This window comes from Oxyura jamaicensis, chromosome 6 (genome assembly GCF_011077185.1).
Source record: "Oxyura jamaicensis isolate SHBP4307 breed ruddy duck chromosome 6, BPBGC_Ojam_1.0, whole genome shotgun sequence".
Taxonomy (NCBI): domain Eukaryota; kingdom Metazoa; phylum Chordata; class Aves; order Anseriformes; family Anatidae; genus Oxyura; species Oxyura jamaicensis.
This window is the reverse complement of record NC_048898.1, coordinates 28,033,327-28,054,065: the sequence shown is the minus strand read 5'-3', so window position 1 is coordinate 28,054,065 and position 20,739 is coordinate 28,033,327. Positions and strand designations below refer to the sequence as shown.

The window sequence follows — 20,739 nt, the reverse complement described above, 5'->3', positions numbered from 1 at the left end:
GGCAGTGACACATACCAAATGTCTGGAAAGAAGAAAGAATGGCTATGCAGGAAACAGTACTCATTTTTGGAGTTAGATAATAAGAGAACAGAGCATTATAAAATGGGCTGCAGGAAGTAAAAACATTTTTTCTTCAACATTTCCAAGACTGCAAATAAGAATCAGGAGATGGATATTTGGTTTTCTTGGTGGATGTTTAGTATTTTCTTGATGGATATTTGGTATTCTTTGGTACCATTTCCAGCACAGTAACTGCTGACATCAAAGCCAGAAGAATAGACTTGAGACCTTACTCCTTTCTTCCCCTTTAACATTAAGAAAGGTCTCAATTAAAAGATATTTAGAAAGAACTTGCATATCTCTTGTATTGTATACTCTTAAAATAGAATAAAACATACAGTTACAAATAACAGAAACCTTTGGAGAGTATCTCACATTGCATTATTTTCTACATAAAACCTGTCTAGAAACATTAAGTTCTAGAAAAGAAACACAAGCATTTTCACTTGAATCTTATACGCTTAAAAGCCAAATTTCTCAAAGTATCAGACATAGCTTAGATGTTTTAAAAAACAGATCAAAATGTGAAAAACCACCAGATGCTAAAATCTCTCATTCCAAACATTTTCTCTTAATGGTGTAATCTGCTGATTAACTTCAAGTGCCATGCACAGAATTGCAACTTGCTATTATTTTTGTTAAAATCTGTTACACTCTTATTTGAATTATTATTTATGACCATTATTTCTGACCTAGATATTATTCCTGTGTAAAAGGATCAGTAAATTGTATTAAATATGTACTTAAATACTAGGCTTATAAGGATGTTGAATAACATAGAATGATCCATAGTACACATTATGGGACAGCCATCTGTACTACTGCAACTGTCAGGCATTAAGTCATTTGGCAACCAGAGAAAATTAATAATAATAATAATATTTAAAAAAAAAAGGCCAACCTGACTAGTTTTCTACAACTTTGCCATCACAAATGAGACATTTGTCCTACAATTTTATCTCTGTAGGTTGGAGCAGGGGAAGCAGAGTGCTCAGGCACTAAATCCAGCAAACTCCAGATCCATCTCCTGTTTCTATGCGATGATTTATTGAGCAATTCTACTCATAGAAAATGACATGAAAGTATGCTGTATTTTACAGAAGATAAGCAATAAACTTTATATAGTCTGATGGTGGCAGGCTTCTCCTTTTCCTGCAAGTGGTTGATGATGATCACTATCAGCATCTTCAAAACCTGGCTTTTCCCCCAGTAAGTAAATTTCAGTCACATGTTTTTGACTTTATGATTGCAGAACAAGGACTCATAGTATGCCCAAAGGGGAAATATATTTCTCCCATTACACCTAAGTGACAATCATAGTTGGTACTGAATTTCAAATTCACTGTACTTTATAATATTGGGAAACACCTCAGTACACTAGAAAGTTCATATAAAATGCCACTGAACAGGTTCCACAGCATGTCGAATTGCTGATAACTTAAGACATGCAAAGCTGCTGCTAAACACTATTTTTCACATTAATAAATTACACTAGTTATATGTCATTGAGCCATACTTCACATGGAGATAATTGCGGACAGTTTTTCATTCCCAATGATGGTCAGGAAAATTTAAAATATGCTTCATTTACCCATTACTGACAACAGCAGTGTGACCAAATCTGTTGACATCTCGGTGCAGATTAGGTTTTGGTAAAATCTTCCATTCGTCACAAGCTGAAAGTTGAAATGAAAGCATTATACAAAATATAACACATATATTATTATTACAATATATTACACATATATAAAATATTCTCAACATTTTCAGAAAAATTTGCAAAACTGATTTTATCAGTCACTCTCCCATATTTTAAGTATTAACTAACTTTATTCCCTATGTAGCTGAGTTTGCCTGCATTGATGAGGGAAAGGAGGCTATCTTCTTCCAAGGCTCTTACATGCTTTTATTACCTATCAGTCCCACCAACTCTGAAGTACAATTTCTGATTCTGATATATTTAAAACCATTCATAGTATTAGCTTCTGTTTTGTTTTGTTGTTTTAACTAAGCTTTCTGCAAAATCAGCTGGCCTTTTTTTTTTTTTTTTCTCCTCTTTTCTTTTCCTTTTCATTAGGTAAACACTAAGCTGCTGTTTTCTACTCCAAGAAGCAGGCATGCCCTACAGAGATCAAGAGGCAGAAAAGCTCCCGGGCATACAGTAAGACTGTGTGGAGCACTTCAGGAAACCTCAGCCTTTCCAGATTGTTAATGCAATTATCACACAGGTCGATTTTTACTTAGTATTTCTGAATTACTTTATCTATATGATTCTAATAACAACCATGTCTAAATAAGGTATACCGTATGCTCATCAGCATTTATTTTTTGTTTGTTTAGAATGGAATAATTTACACGATATAAATCCAATTGAAAAGTAAAGGAATATCAGAGACCACAGAGTTCAAGGAAGTCTGCTTAAGGTTAAAATAACACTAATTAAAAAGAAATCTTAACACTTCTCCTTCACCCTCAGCTTGAAACAACAACAAATATTGGGAAATCTAAGAGGGACAAATGATAAGTAAGGTCAGAGTTACACAGAGCCCAGGTCACTCCGGCTAGACTGATCCCGTTCTCATTGCCACCGTCAGAACAGTTCTTGCTAGAGCTGCTGTTCTGGCACTTCTAAAGGAGAAAAACATTCTGCTCTTTGTCTGTTTAGCTTCCTGTTACAATACCATGCTGAAACAGGTTGGTGGATTTGGCACATGAGAGGAGGCAGGAGAGCATAGCTACGGGCAAAACTGCAGTAATAAGCTGCTCAATTGACTTCAGCTTCCACAGAATCACAGCCTGAGCCCATAAAAGCCAGAGTGAGACTGTGGCTGCAATAGATAAATCAATTACATCTTTTTATAAATTGGAAACAGAAACTGAAAGTGCATCATTACCAGAGTAATACAGATGGTCCAAACAGCAATAATTTCAACAAGAGATGGTGGACTCAAGAGTTTGAAGAAAAACGAAGTGTGGAAAGTTTTTGTTCACTGTCTTACAGAACTGATAGCTGTCACAACTGCCAGAATCCCTCCCCTTTCTCAACTTCTACCGTCTGTCACTGCTGATATTATCATAATATGATGATATGCTAAATACACTTCAGCTCTCACAACTTCCTTTTGATTTGTTCTACTGAAATAAAACAGTGAAAGTACATAGATGAGAGATGTTTTTGAATCATTTTCACAGAAAAGATCACAGTACTAGGGGTATTAGGGCACCAAGTCTATGATAATACAGTTCAGATGAAGATGGGAAAAACAAATATAAAAGTTGTGTATTCTTCATATCTCAGCATAACATTGCCATTTGATACCTCCATGGTCTTTGAGTTATGTAACAAGTTGATACTAAGAGGAATATTATTTATTGTAAAATAAAAACGATCAACACTTGTACATTCAATTTCTATTTTGGGAATGTATTTTCATTTTAAAAGTTATAAAAGCAAACATTTTTAACATTATAGCTGATCAGCATAATCTTTGATATATTGTAAAACTGTAAAATCAAATTCTTGCTGCTATAAGTCATTGCATGTTAACAGAAGCAGCATGTTTGAGCTCATATGTCAATGATGGAAAAGGAAACATTTAAAAAAAAATCACTAAATTTTCGTCTGATCTAGGAAAAGCACTGCACATCATTTTTTGTATGTGTACAAACATACACAAATATAGAATGCTTCCTGCACTTAGAAAGTTATTTAAGAAAAAAGACGGATTTAACACTGAAATAAAACCATAAAACCATAATAAAGGCTGGTTTCCAGATAAGAAATCCTTGAGGGCTGGAGATATAATAACTCCTAGCTTACTGATGGTATTTGTCAAACTGGCAGGTCTTTTCAACAGAGCACAAGAGGAAAAGGGGGAGGGAAGCATGTTACAAATAGCCTTCTCTCTTATCTCCTCCTAGCCTTCTCAGTGACTACTGAAGACTGAACAGAGCATTGTACAAGAAAAATCCATTTGTTGAGCTTTAAATTCCTAATCAGAATTTCTCTGTACAGATTGGTTGATGTGAAATAGAGATAGTTAACCAACTGGTGTTTGGTTGTTGGTTTTTTTGTTTGTTGGTTGTTTGGTTGTTGTTGTTTTTTTGGTATAAAATCAAACAGAATTCATCCATGCCTGTAATCTTCAAACTTCTGAAGATTTCAAAGTATCTAAATCTCCAGACTTACTGTACAGTGCCAGGAAGAAAGTGACAAATAGCAAACACAGTGTGATTTCCACTATTATTTATCGATGTTACAGCCTTCTCTGTGTAGTATTTGTTGTGTTAAATCTAATAAGGATAGTAAGTTCTAAGGAATAAAGTATAAAATAACCTTCCTCTGCAAAATATCATGTACTCTTACAGTACTATGCAGCTAGTGAGTGGGAGATAAATTCTATTTACCATTTTGTCTGGGTGTAACTAAGTATAACATATGGCACATAGAAATGTATACTGCTTTTAACAGTAACAGCTATTACAAAGGAATGATAGTTTTTATTCCATACTGGTGAGCAGAATTTGTAGTCATTGAAAAGTACAAGGAGGAATACAGAGACTTTCCTTCCTGTTGGTAAGGCTTCAACTTCAAGAACTAATTCTACATGTAAAGGAAAAAGATGTGTACTCCTCCCTAGCATAGATTAAATGGTTACAAGAGGATACAGAAATGGCTCTGAGACTGGATTCACCATTTATCCAAAATGCATACATGATAAAACACCAGAGACATGCACCACATTTGAGGCAACCCAGCTGATGCTGGCAGAGAAAAAACCTCAGATGAATCTTGCCCTGGAGACCACGCTGCAGGGTGCGCTCTCCAAAGTGACAAGCCTCAACACCTACACTTTTTCCAATCACCTACATCTATTTCTTGCCTGAATTAAGTTAATAAAGTGCTTTTGAATGCTGTACAAGTTCAGCACATGATTGTCCACAATTCAAATTCTGATTTACAGAAATCTGAAAACAGCACAACTATACACTGTTTTTAGAGGTGACTACTCACATTTTTCATCATCTGATTTCTTATATGTACTACGGACACCTTTTACTAAATTATTGTTAATGAGCAAAAAGTCTATGAGAATGACCCTGATAAACCTGACAACTCAATCCCAAAACTACAAAATTTTGTAAGCAACAGAGAAGAGCCAAGAACCAAAATATCCCTTTTGCAGAAAACACTATAGAAACTCAGGAAAAAAATAATAATGTAGGCACTGAACACAAGAGAAGGTGATTTGCATCTCATCTGTGTGTTCCTCCCCTACCCAATGCTTCAATCAAGACTGAGCAGCAGCACTGTGCCCACTCAGAACTCGGAGCTGGAATCTGACAAGATGCTCACGCTGTTTCTTTTAAAGAACTGAAAGGGCTCATACTTCCAAAATATGATAAAAGAAAAAAGACTTATTTTATATAATTTTATAGCAGTTAGAGTAATGACCCAAGATGCAGGAAAAACAGGTTCATTTCCTACCCAATGGGATTTCAACCTACAGCTTTCATCTCCAAAGGAACTGCTCTAACCCTTCAAGCTAGGTTACTCGTCACTACTCCAAGTTAATGCTGTTCCACTGAACAGGAGGAAAAAAAATGTCAGAAATAGGCATCGCTCTAGCCCAGCAGCTTTAGTCTCTGAAAAAGGGACAGTGTTCAATACTTTATTTCCAAAATTATATCTGTATTTTTGAACTGGCAGGCAGGTTTAGTGATAACCCTACCTGTAGCTCCACCTGTAGAGTAAAAGGTTTATGAAATTGCACACTATACATTTACATTACCAAATAGTTTCTCAATTTTAATGTATTTAAATAATTTGAAATGCTAGTCCATTGACTCTGCTCAGTCCTACGTAACATCAGCAGTGCAGCCTTATGACATGTAGAACCCCATGGCAGACTGGGTGTTCTTTTCATGGATTGCTAAGAACCACTCGGTTTAGTAGAGTTATGTTGGGCCATCCCTTTCATTACATGAAAACCTATTTTTAATATGGGAAACAATATATAATGCATCTTGACAGCTTGATAATATCAAGCTAAGTGAATAGGACATCTAAAATCCTTGCCAACAATTTTAATTTCTGAGTACAAGTATTTGTTAAATATTCCATACACTACCCACATTTTTAATTTTTTGCAAGTATTTGAAAATACATCATTATGTTATAAACAGGATGAAAGTTCTGGGCTAAACTTTGACTCCCAAAATCCATCTACTATTATTTTAACTATTTTCTATTTTCAACTTTAATGAAAAGGTTTTCTTTTTTCCTTTTTTTTTTTTTCCTAGATATCTCCATTGGGTATTTATTACCAAATTAAGAACAAAAATATTTTCTCATAGGAAGAAAACAAAGGAATCTGCAAAATACTCTTTGTTTCTTTCCACCAAAGCCAAAGAACTAAATAATAACAAAAATAAAATTATTTCATCAGATTAATCAAATTCATGCTGCTGTATTGTATCCACTATTGGCCTCAGGGACATTACAAAATTATTCTCCAGAAAACACAGGACTTGTCTTCAAAGCAGAATGCATTGGCCATGTTTCTGTCTTTTCCCTCCTTCTTATTCCTAATAAAAATGACAGCAAGAATTCCTTCCTTTTCTTGCAAGTGAGCATCATTTTTAAACGACACGAGCTGAAATACAGCAATAGCCAGGAAATTGATCTTATCAGTGCTATAAAGTATCCAAACAGCTTCATAAGGGAGCACAAACTGTACAGAAGGTATGTGTCTGGGAGGACATTTTTTCCTTGTGTTCAGATTTCAAGGGTCACGTCAGGATAACATTGGGTAACCACCAATTTAACCTGCTGTTTAACTAACAAATCTATTTAGAAGAACAAACAAAGGAACAGACAGAGAGGTAAGTGGTGTTTATCTGTTTAGAAACATTTAAGCATCCAGGTTTGGGGGAATGAAGAAGCATAATGAAGCAACATTATCACATGTGTTGGCAGCACATCTTTCTTCTATCATCAAATATTTTATTTTTTTTGCTGGAATTTTTTGCCTTTTTTTTTCTCTCATTACAGATATAAACTTTGGTAACAAGGTCAGGAAAAACTCTGGTAAAAGTAGAGATGTTAGTTTTAGAAAGTAAAGGCACTGTACTTCTGTCTGGATTTTTTTAGGGGGAGGGGGAAGGAAGAAAAATCCAGACAACTAATCACAACTAAATAAACATCTAAATTACTATGAAAGTTAGGTAGAAGCAGAAAACTCATTTTCCAATTCATTCACACTGAACAAATATTTGTCTTTATTCAGATAATAAACTCCTTACTCTCAGCAAACCAGACAGGCAAACATGTTTGAAACAGCGTGAACTGAATTTTAACTACAGATCTAACGTGCATAACAGAGTCTACATGGTCTACATAAGAGTGACTCCAAAGCAATATTAACAACAACAACAACGTTCCACTATAAAAGGCAGAAATCACCACATTATATTATTATGGCTTTGCTTTTCTAATTGTACAGTGATACAGAGATAATTGCTGCTATGGACTGCACCAGAACTGCATTTATGACTTCGGTACCCAGGAACACATAAAACAATCCATGACAGACACTGTATTACATTTTCTTAGTGGTAGCTTATTGATAATCCACTTGTAATTTTGGAAGAAGGGACAAAGATATTTTTACATGGGAGGAGAAAAAAATCTTAATAGTTATTTAAGTTCACTAGTTTTGTGGATGACAAAGATAAGAGTTAAAAGCAATTTATTTTACAAGCAAATTATGAATAAACAATTTTATTACAAAAATAAAAAACAATATGTTTGATTTCAGATGACACTGAAGTTAATTAATTCTGAATTATTTTTTTCCAACAGGTAAAAGGAAGAAGCTTTAAATTTTAGAAACAACATTGTCTTTCATAAACTATTGAATTCATGTTATTTACTCAATAATAAACCATCAGCAGAAAAACAGAATGTAATAAAACCTAAAAAAGCAGCCTTGCAGAGTACATTGTCTTAAATGCATTCACCCGCTGCCCTCTTCCCTCGACGCAAGCAATCCTGCAATACAGCTACCACCAGGAGAGGGCATGCAAGCCACTTTCCAATGATTTGGGATTGCCTTTGTTTGGGAATTTTTGTTGTTGTTTTGCTTTGGTTTTTAATTATTTTTTTCTTTTTTAGAAATTCTCCTTAGAATTTCTAGAGAATCGGAATACAATACTATTTGGCATATATGAAACAAACAACAACAAAAAAAAAAAAAAAAAAAAAAAACACGAAACCAAATACTTCATACGCTGAAACTACAAGAAGTGCCTTAGGCATATAGAAATATCTTAATATTAAGATTTGGCCAGGAACTAAAATCCATATCCTTAATTTTCAAACAAAGCACTTTTTTTTCTTTAATATTAATCTCAGTGGTTAGAATCAGTTTAAAATTTGGGTTCTGTATGTAAAATCAGTTCTTCAGTTTAAAAAAAAAAAAAAAAAAAAAAAAAACTGCAAACTTTGCAACTAAAAACTCATAAAATATCATCTAAATGACTTCCTAAGCTCCGGTAAGAATAGAAACACGAAAGATTTAAGCCTGGGACGATGAGATGGTGAGGATAGCTCCTAGATCTATGGTTTTACAGGGAAGGGAGAAGAACAAATGTTCTTGTTAATCCCAAACTAATCCCTCAAAAATTTAACCTAAAAGTTTAGAGTACAGCTTTGGAATTTTTCATCTGCAGTTGAGCTGAAAACAAGTTCTTCAATATACACACATGCATGTGTGTGTGTATATATATTATATGTGTTTTACACACACATAGTGTGTTTTTTTATTTTAAAGTATTTCAACAGCTTCCCCTGGTTGAAAATTGAGCACTCCTTCAGACTATTCAAACTCACACGGACACATCTTTCCAAATACCCATCCCCACCATTTACATATTGCTTATAAGAGTAATTTTGGCCAATTGCCCCATGTTCCACATTTTTGAAGAAAAACGTTGTTTCCACTACTACATTAAATTTGAAAAATCAAAATACATTCAGAGAGACGGTATCTCCAGTAATGCTAATATCATACAAAGATATCAGATTCATTTAATACATTCATCAACACTGTAACATCAACTATTGGGCAGCACAAGCAAGTCAAAGACATGATGGGCACTTTCAATCTTCACACCATATTCACAGACTCAGAATGAAAGTGAAGAAATAAAGCACCTCTCTCTTCAGGCCAAGCCTGTTACAGAGAACCGAGCCAAGTAGGATTCTTGCTGCAAACCAGCTGCAATCTTGGCCCAAAACTGGTTGGTATAACCCAGAAGATGGAACATCACTCAATATTCAGTGTATCTTAGGGTACTTCTTGGGACAATACCAGAGAGCTCTGTTACTTTCTCTTGGAGGTACTTCTGTGACTACTAGAATAACAGAAGACTGCTAACAGCAAGAAGAATCCGTAACCATTTTCAGCTCATTTAGATTACATTGGAACCTATTTGGTAGCTGATCCAAATATGCTATTTTTACTCAAGTTCATGCAAATGTATGTAAAAGTATATCCTCAAATTTTCCTAACTTGCAGCAAGTAGTCCTTGGCCATGAAGAGTAAGACACCTTCATGAAGTGGTTTCATCCCATGTATAAATGTTTAACAAATTAAGAACTGCACTGTATGAACTGCTTTTCATTTCAGCCCAGTTATTGAGACACATACTTAATATACTAACTTCCGCCAAACAATTATGCTTTGAAACAAGAGTTGGTCTAGAACATTATACAGTATACAGATCCCCATGGTTCCCTCTGACTGAAGTATACCTTATTCTTTACACTTTTTTACATAATTAAATTAATAAGCTACTCAGAAAGCTTCAGGATACTAGCCAGGTAGGCAAACCACACAGGCAAAGTGGTGAATTTGAGGCCATCAGTAGCTGATTCATGTGATTTTGTTCCTGAACACACACACACACACAGATTGAGCTAATAATCAACAGACTTCATACTATGAAGAAAGCATAAGCAAGGCAACAGCAATATTGCCATGCGTCATACTTCCTCTCTAGTTCTATTACGTGTTTAAATGAACTTATCTGTGTGGGTCTAGGCATCTTGAAGAACTTTAAGTCAGCAGTAATTGCTTACTTTCTATCTATCATGTCTCAGTCTCCTAAAAAACACACAATTCTTATGTTTGTATAGCGCTAAGGAATTGGGAGAACTGGGGGTATAGCTCCTAACGTAGTTTCTCAACTACACGGCAAAGATAGAAGAAGAAGAAAATCAATTATTTTGAAAGATAAACACCTATTAATAACAACCGTTCAGGCTGATTTTCAGACACACATTTCAACTTAATTGTCATGATTATGTATGAAAACACACAAACTCCTTCGTGTACGTAACTCCCTGATTTCAAAAGAGTTGTCAGAGAGCACAGATTTTCACGAGTATGGCATAGATATTTTATGCCATATACAAAAAAAATTGCTACAAGTATACGTCAAAATGCTGGAACAGAAGAATTGAATAAACATCCTAGTTTCAACACCAAAAGTTATATCCATAACAAGCAGAATCTTGCAAGTTGATGTCCTTCAGCTTCCAGCTCCTTTTTATTTATTGAAGAGGTAACTGTGGCACTCCAGTGAACAGTGGATAAAGAAAAGCCATAAGAAACATCAGCTAAAAAGAACATGTCAACAAGAGCCTCCAAGACAGCCCTGCCCCCACTGGCATGGTTCCTCTTTCAGCATTGTGCAGGCAATAACAGCCCATCAGGAGACAAAGCTCGCCGATATGAGGATAACCATTTGAGGATCTTAATGGAGCTGCCAGAGCGACTTGGTGGCAAGCTCAGAGTTAAGACATCAGAAGAAAACAAAAGCATACCAAAGGCCACATTTCTAAAGCCCATTTTATGCTGCAGACTTATCATACAGTCTTTTTGCTGTTATTTCAGTAAATACATGAAGCAATGTTATGAAAATAAGGGCAGCTTGCTATTTTTAGCATCTCCCAATTTCTGCATCTTTAGCATTAACAAATATATTCAGATGCAGTAAGCATTTAAAATTACTGAATCCAGCTCTTTCTTGGCTCATGATATGTAAGTTCAGCTGTCTAAAGCTTATGCATGTAAACTAAGCTCAGTAACTAGAGAACAATAGCTGGCTCCAGAGGAGATGGAAGAAATCTTTCTGTCCTAAGCTTGGTAAAATGAATTGTTCTCTGGAGATGCTCCATTGACTTCAGCAGCAATCTAGATTACCAATTGTTATTAGAAACCAGCCTTTTAGGCAGCTAAACTTAACTGAGATGAATGTCTCCAAATAGTTATTTCACATTAGTATGAAAAACAGTAAGCATTTTCATGGATAATAAAAAAGCTGAAGCATACTATCCATAAAACTGTGTCACACATAATAAGAGATATAATCAAACGTATTCTATAGTCCAACTTGAACATAAATAGCATAGGCTCTATCTCTAGGATTCAGCTGGTTTCCAGACACACCCATTTTTTACAAGATGCAGCACAACACTCCATCATTTGCGCAGTATCTAGGAAACATGGTACTGATAACATAGTATATTTTGGTCTTCCAATCATTATTCAGAAGCTCATGATACATGTAAAATTACAAAATATACTCGTTCTATTCATCTAATTCTTAGTAAAACAAATATTCACTATTTTCTGAAAAAGTATGTCTGTATCTAACATGTACCATGAGTCTGTGTATTTAATTTGGCCAAATTAATAATACAGAAGATTAATCTTGTTTCAAATCAATCTTTATGGATTTTTATATATATATATATATTTTTTTTTTTTTTTTTTGAAGAGTAACGACTACATCTGTTTCTTTTGTACTTCACCAGCTTGATAATGCATGGAAAATGAGACTTGTAAGAAAACAAAAAATACCATATTAAATATTGTAATCAACTAGAAAAACAGATATATTGTTGACCCTTAAGAGTACATTACATTTTCATGAAATAGAATGAAAATGCCCTACTGTGTGAAAGTCCAAAACACACACTTATTCAGATCCTCAGACTTATAGTCTCAAGTCCACTTTGAATAGATAAATGTATAGCAATAAGTAATATTATCCTTTAAAATGAGGAGGGAGCCCTGTTTCATTAAAAAATAAAACCAAATGTACACTGAAATTGGGGCAAAAATCAATAGCTCACAGTATCAGACACCTACAAGAAACTATGGAATATGCAATCCAAGGATACAGTCAAAAAAGAGCTGTACTGAAAAGGCTTTATGCACTTGCTCAGTGGACCATCAGGAAGTAGCACATACGTTCCGTGTGATAAATTTACCAATTATTTTCTCATGCACACAAGAAATAACATTCTTATGAACACATGCAGAATGGTTGATAGATACACAAACCCATAAAGAAGCATCAACTACTGCTATAACAAGGACCACATCTCACCCTTTGTTACAACTATAGCCAGGCAATAAACAATGGCCAAAAGGAGATGCCATCGTTACACACGTTACTCTCAACATGACCGCGCACAAGTATTCCCCTAACTGCTCTAACATTTAACATCTAACTGCTCTAACCCAATTTTCAGTTCCCTGGGTGAAATTATTTACTTCAACTTTTGAAGCTTTAGTCCCTTGGAAAGAAGCCTGTATTCTAACATTTGTACTGCATACAAGTAGCTTTGGTAGTTCAGAAAAATGAACTTCTTCCATCTCATACAACTAAGAAATCACCAGTAGCTTAGCCACTTTCATTGCACTGCTGTCCATGGGAACAAAGCTCATCCTTAACATACTGCAAAAGCACCCTATAATTCTATTATCACCCTGATTCTCTTAATGTAGTTACCCCATTAGTCTGTACTGAGGAGTTGCCCCCATAACTCTACTCCCACACAGCAAGACTGCTCATTCTAGATTGTGGGTGAGGTATTGTTCCAACTGGAACAGACATTTATCAAGCCAGTCATCCTGAGCAAATAATGCTTTTTCAGTCTCAAAGGTGGGAAGCTTAATTAATATTCTCATCTAAAACGTATGGGGACAGAAGCAGGTGAGAGCAACTTGTCGGAGGAAGATACCCAGAAAAATCCAGGTATCTCCACTATCATCCCCACCTGTCTCCATATCAATCATTTTCAATCGTGGCACTCCAATATAAGCACTAAGCAACACTTTTTCCAACCCCCACCCCATCAATTCCAAGCCTTTTAAGGAGCTTCTCAAATGTTACTCAGACAAAAACATTTTCTTAAAGTTTCAGCATTGTCCTTTGTTAGTACTACGTAGGTGTTAGGTATGAAAAATAAACCAACACTTGGTAGTTATAAGCACTAGACTGTCCCTTCAACACGTTTCACAATTCATTTAATAATATCTGTTATTCATAAGAGAATATGATCAATTTTTTAATGTGCTTAATTTTAGCTAGTATGCTTTGTCCCACAGATCAAAACCTTAAGACTGTTATGAAACACAAAACAAAAAAAGTCTGGCTTTAATTTTTACAGTACAATTTTTAAATAACTTTGAGGTGTTTGTAATCAAGACATTAAAAGAGCACGCTAGCTGGACTTGAGAAAGCAACGCTATGTTATTTAAAATTCAAATGACCAAAAATAGAGTACAAATACATACCTATGTCATATGCCAAAAAGTCAGCAGAAAAGCACTTTGCACCATTACTCAGGGAAGTATCATTATGAGTATTCCCACCAAAAATGAGCATAGCTCCATTGATTAAGACAGCTGAATGAAGATACCTTGCAAAACCACTCTCTTTCAAAATAGTCCTGCAAAACAGAAGAACAAAGTAACATATATTACCATGCAAAAATCTATATTTTCACATATACACCGAGAAAGTTTATAGATGGAAACATTCATGGATGGAAAAAATATATAATCCAATGAAAACTAAAGCTATATTCAGTAAATATGATAAAACATATTCATTGTTTTTAAGATTATGAATTCATTTATAACACATATATTTAGTATTCATTTAAAAAAATCATTGTTTAAAATCAGTCACCATCTTACTATAGATTTCTTCGCTTTTTGTCTTTTGCTTTACCCTGTTTCTATAGCTCCTACCTCCTAATTTACAGTAATTGCTCTATACTAGGCTCTGTCTTGATTGTCCAGGCCTGCACCTGTTTACAAATACTTGTCTTAGTGACTAAAGGTCTAAAGAGTTTGTACACTGTCTTGGAGGAAGACAAGGACTCTGCTCCCCGTAGGGGTTATGATAGCAATCACCACAGTTATTTCAGCTACTCAGTTTTCTACTTTCCCTGTTCTCACATACAGATCTTTTCTATAGATTTCTTCCCTCCATTGTTGCATGTTGTTTGCTCTTACTGGTAAGAGTCACATTTTCCCCAAGATTTAACAGAAGTGTAATGCAGATCAAGTTTGTTAATTTGAACACAATTTTCACTATTTATTAGCATCACTGATGAGAGCAACCTTCAGAACTTTCCAACACATAACAACCTTATGCAAATCAGGCGTCTCAGCACACTTTACACTGAATTCCTAATTTATGCACATACGCATGTATTTTCAAACATTAATTCTGGTTAACTATATTAATGCCAAGTGCTGCATTTAGCTGCATGATGTTATAATGGCAATAGAAATACCCAGAAGACAGTAGGTACTTCCACAGTTTCAAGCCACTATCTAAGCCCAGCACAACATTGCTTCCCATTACCAATGCAACATTATGCAAATAATGCAAAGCAATGCAGGTATTACAAGCACTGTAATTCTTCATGATGTATTAGAAATAGCGTTCACACTAGGAAACAACAAATTGCCCTCCTCGCACCTTAAGAAACAAAGCTTATGCCTGATCTATATGGAGAATTGAAATCCCACGTGCATCTGAATAAAACAAGCAATCAGATTTGACTGTCAGACCACAGAACAACCTATGAACCTCAGCCACATCAGGCAGAGGAGGAGAGAAATAGAGACAGCAAGCACAAACAAAAGCATATATGAAAACAAAAACAAAGAAAAAAAAAGTGAAAAAAGAGTATATGGGCATTTGAAATCAGTTCTGATACTCTCTCTGCCTTGTGCACTGTCCTACCAGTGACGCATTCAGCTGCCTCAATGAACATTTTGAATACTGATACAGGAACAAAATCTTTGCTTCCTATCTAATAGTGTCTTTGTCCCATCCTCTCAACCAGCTTTCAGTCCCAGAGTAGGGCTTTCAGTGAAAAAATATTCATGAAACAAATACAACTTAAAATCTTTACAAGCTGTGCAGAATGCCACATTAGTGTAAGTATAGAAGCATTCATTATAAGTTATTAAAGTAATAATGAATAATAATATTCAAATAACTACTATTATATTATTGAATAGTCTTTCAAAGGATACAATGTCGCTTTGATCCAAGAATATAGTAAGAGATCGTTAAAATTCTAGCAATTTTAAAATATATAAAAGTAACCAAAAAAATTTAATGCTTCCAGCTACCATGAACTAGTGGCATTCAAAATAAAGAGCCTCAGTGAAATCAAACCCACATATTTCTAACAGGCTGATCTGGGAGCAAGTCTTGTATGCTTTAAGTTAAGCCATTAGCACTCAAGGCAAACACTAAATTGCAAGACTAAAATGTTCTAAGTAAAATATCTTGATCTCAAATTGTCTTTAAGGTAAGAAAAAATAAAAAAAATAAGGTCAACTTGCATATATAATACATATGGAGCATTCACAAGATAAAAGAAACTGATGGACAAGGAACTGAGAAAAAATAGAAATGGCAGAACATGAATCACTAGGTTCTCTATTCAGTCAAAGGATTTTTTCTCTTTTCCTTCAGATAATTTTGTGAAATATAACTTTCTGTAGTTCTTAGAGTTCTCTACTTATTTACATAACTTGTACATGAATGTGCATCAGCAGTACATTCATATATGGTAGCAGCACATGTACTATTTCTGCATGCTGGTTACATCTGAATAGGACAATATTTTCTGAATGTATATACATAGATTTAGAATATATGCAAAGCTTCCTCTCTACCATTGCTTTGGTGTGTAGCTCCATTAATCTGCTGGCTCAAAGCCTAATCCACAAGTCTTTCATTTTGTTGCAGGGAATGTACTGTTCTGCAACGTGCAAACGGCATGAAGGCTCCTACGTGACTTTACTAGAAGCTTCCTTTATGTTTATGGTTTTTTTACAGAGTGAGAAATAACTTAGTTTCCTCTATTACAAATCTGACTTACCATGTTCTAGTATTAACTTCATATTTGTAAAGATCATCAACTAATCCGTATTTATTACCAGGTAATGCTTTGTATCCACCATGGACATAAACAGACTTGGTCAGTTCATCATAGACACTAGTATGGCCATAGCCACCTTGCACAATTGCTCCTTTCGTTTCTGGTACAAGCCAAGAATTTGACCCTGGAAAAAACACACAGAAGACATCGGTTTCAGGCTTACTATTACAAAACACCACACTAGACTTCCTAAGTATGTAAGATCATTTTCAGTCTAATTCTAAATACAGCCATAACTAGCAACCTGTTTTTAGTAATTTTACACCAATGTATCAAATATCTGCAATTGGATACTATTATTAGACTGCTATGAGCTATTCTTAATTAAATCACAAGCACATGGTTGTTACAGGTACCAGGCAGCATCTCATACTCTCCCCAAATGCTCAGTTCAGCACGCACTTGGAAAAAAAGAATGAAATTTTTTGGAAAATATGAAACAGAGGTAAGATTCATTATCTTTTAACCATAATTTAGTCCCACCAGAGATGGCCCATGAGAATTAGGCACTCCAGCTATGTGAGGAACACCTGTACCAGCTGTGAGGAAACCAGGTAGAGAAGCCTGGCAGTAATTGAGCTGCTATGATTTGTGAGCTCACAGAAACATTTCAAAGAAGGCAGCTCTAAGTGTACATGGATACAGACACTGTGCTAGGGAACTGTAAAATGACAGCCACCAGATAAAACCACTCACAAAAGCTGTTACAAGTGAAGACTAAAATGCAATAGGAAAATATTTTGCTATAGCATTGAAAAAGGTAGAGAGATTGAATAACTTCTTGTTGCCTATGGCCCTGAAATCTTCTTCCCACCGCCACCTTGCCAGATGATGTTAGCCACACAAAGAGCAAGCCAGGAGATAGGTATTTCCTGGAGAAGTCAGCCTATTCAAAAGATAAAGAAGAAGCCAGTTCTACACATGTGAAATTGAAAAACTAAGTTTGCCTACAGCCTCTTGAATATTATGCCAGAAGAATACAAAATGTGGACAAGGACTTCCCAAGTACAGCAGTCTTTTCCTAATTCTTAGCCTAAGTTGGCTGCCTTTATAAAGTTACTTATCCAAGTGTAGTACACAACACCATACATCCTGCTTTATCTGAGAGTTTAAATTCCTTTTCAATTTTTATCTGATATTACGTAGGTAGTTTAAGATTTCCTCTTTATCCCAATTCTTCTGTTCAGTAAGTCTCACAACTTTCAGTTATTACGGTTGCTATTCTACTTTCATTAAGCAGTTTCCTGGCACTGCCTCTATCAGCAAGTTACATTTTTTCAGTAACAAAATAAAACTCTATGAAATGCAAGACAGCGCTTTTATTCCTAAACGCTTATAGCAAATTATAAAGTATGGATTGAACTGGAAGATCCGTGCTGATTTTTTGGGGTATGTATAAATGATATTTGTGTAATACACTAGTTATACCTGATACCATGTATTTACACTATTAATATGTACTGCAATGTAACTGGTATTTTATTCTAATCTCCATTTTGGATGTTATCAAGTTATTAAGAACTGCAATTCTGAACACAATCAACAGATTTATACCAATAACACCGCATTTTACATACATTGTAAAGAAGCATGCTAAGAAGTAGAATTACTTGATACAATTTACATATGGAGGCTGGTGAGAAGTCAACCTGCTGATATACCTTCCTATCACCAATTCCATCCTTATTTTTTGATATAAATACCGGTCCAAAAGATCAGCATATATGCTTTTCAGGGAAAAAACTACTACTACACACTATCAACATCATCATCAGCTTATTTACATAAAATATTTTGCATTTATATCTGACTGGCTCACATAACACCTAGAACATTTTCACAGTAAAAATTGCATACCGTATACTCTGTGACTTGCACAGAAACATGAATAGCTGTTCCTTCCTGTATATTTAAAATATGGATAACTAAGTTCAAGAAAGGTCCAGAGGCATCCTTCTGTCAAAATGAGTAAGTCAAAAGGAGTATTACAGTTTCTGCTTCTTTCTAAAATTTAGTTGAACTGTCTGAACTTTCACTTTGAAAACTGCAAAGCAGATATGCAGTTTTGATCTCGTTTGTGCTTCTTCAGCATCTTGAATACTGAACCATTCAGTACAGAAAATAGTTTCTTAAACAATCTGTCTGAATTTGAAGACATTGCTATGCAGCATATGATCTGATCTTTTTTTTAAAAAAAAAAAAAAAAACTATTCATCAGCATGGATCTTCACTTCTTTGTACTTCGTTGGTTTTTTGTTTGTTTGTTTTAACACAAACAACCAATCATCAAATGCATTTTCATAACTCTCCTCATATTAAAACTCAAAAGACATCCCACTCTTTAGAGCATTGGGTCAGTGGAAATATCTGGCTGACCAAATTGATCATGAAAATTCTGCAACCTCAACAGCCTAAAAATCCTAATTAGCCTAGAACTGGCAAGATTATTATTCCAATTCAATTTATAGTTTAAATACAAAAGAATATGGGGGGTGGGGGGTGTTAATTTCCCAGATATCAATTTTGTAAGTCTAATCGACAGTGTAAAACTTATAATTTTTCAAAATCACACACAAAAAAATAATTCCAGTAATAAGGGTTTCTAGTTTTGATTTTTAATTTGAATCTTTATAATAAACATGACATTTCTCCATCAACATCTGGGGGATTTTCAAGAGAATTCTACCACAGTTTCTCTTCCAATGCTCAGACAAGTCATTACGATAACTTCAGATATTTAAATCTGTCAGACATTAAACAGATAGATATGGCCATGAGCAGAAAAAAAAGTGACCAGAAAATTGCAAGAAGAATTAAACTTTTATGTCCAGTTTTGTACAACCATTTCCAGGAGACATATGAAGCGAAAGAATAAAAAATAAAAGAATTTTCTAGTACTATAGCTGGACATATGACTCCATTCCAAAATTTTGATGAACACAGTGAATGAAACTGGAGACCTTGAAGCAAGCTTTTTAAACAAATCTGGTTACATATGAATAAAGAACAGCAACATTTAGTGCTGACAGTAGGAGGAGTAGCGCTGAAAGCAGGAGGAGAGAGGAAATGTGGGCCTTAACCTGGTCTCACTAACATACCAAGGTTTAGAACAAAGCTTTTGTTGTCCTGCTCCCTCCCCCCAAAATAAATGAAAAAATAAATGTTAAAAATAATGGCAAACTGGACAATCTAAATGTACCAAACTGGTTACATCATATTTAAAAAACAATTACCTACAAAAGGAAGCATAGGTGGTTTCAATAACAGGACTTCAGTTACGTCCTCATACAGTGCCACAACGGGAAATCAGTAAATAAGCCATTACAACAGAAGGTGACTTGGGCACCAGAGAAGAAACAATGTACAAGATGCTGGCATTACTAACCAGACTTCTAAAGATCAGTATGAATTATTTCATTTTACAGCACTCACAAATTTAAAATATGGTAACTGAAAAAATTAGCAGCAGAATGACATTCAGAATGAATTGATGATCTTGGCTATCAGGAAAGAAAAAAAAAATCAAAATTCAACAATAAGTTGATGATATTAAGCACTGGGATTAGGAGAACGTTCTATGAAACTGAAGCTCATCAGTTGATGATGACAGCAAAGAATGAGTAGGTGCACTGCTTCATCAGAGAAAGTCTATGAGCCCTTAATGGTTTTCTAAAGGTAGCAGTACAGATGTCATTTTACTACATACCAAGTGAGGTGTTCCCAATAAAGCAAGACTAAGGTTACTTAGCCAGGCATTGGTGAATTTGCACCTAGAATATCCCACAGGCTTTTCTAATCATTCACATTCAAGAAAGGTGAACTCCTTGTGCAAAGGATGCAGAGATGAACTATTAGAATGAGACAGAAATGATGATATAGCCTTAATTAGGCTGGGAAAAACGAGGATTGGTGTCTATAAATATTATTCAAAGGGTATTCCAGGAACAGAGATGAGCTACTTACATTAAGCAATGTATCATCCAGAAAGCAAATGAATGTAAACCAGCCATTGATAAAAAGTTGGCTATGATTTAGATGACATGCAGCGACTAAAATTTTAAGTCCTGAAATAATTTTCCACTGTTGTTGTGAACAAAACTCAAACTGTTTAAGATTAATCCTCATCTATTTTATAAGCAATTATAAAAAGTGGTGTTTACATTAAAAAGCACTGGTTTTGATGGCCAAGATGATCCATTCCAGCCTTTTACTCAGAGCAAATTAATCACACACAAAGATATAACACCATTCCAAAGAATGCAAATCCAGAGAACTTCGAAACAAAAACTTTCTTAATCCTTTCCTTTTTTTTTTCTAGTTATTTTTTCATACAAGACTAGTTAGGG

General features: G+C 34.9%; 1 protein-coding gene across 7 annotated transcripts in view; it reads right to left on the bottom strand.

The window, feature by feature from the left end:
* ATRNL1 (attractin like 1) overlaps positions 1-20,739 on the bottom strand; it is a 489,972-nt gene that overhangs the window by 393,896 nt on the left and 75,337 nt on the right. For all 7 annotated transcript variants that reach the window (XM_035329979.1, XM_035329982.1, XM_035329977.1 and 4 more), the window contains exons 9-11: positions 16,334-16,517; positions 13,716-13,870; positions 1,652-1,736 (exon numbers count right to left, since the gene is read on the bottom strand). In XM_035329979.1, coding sequence (XP_035185870.1) covers positions 1,652-1,736; positions 13,716-13,870; positions 16,334-16,517 — 424 coding nt within the window. The remainder of the gene's footprint in view (positions 1-1,651; positions 1,737-13,715; positions 13,871-16,333; positions 16,518-20,739) is intronic.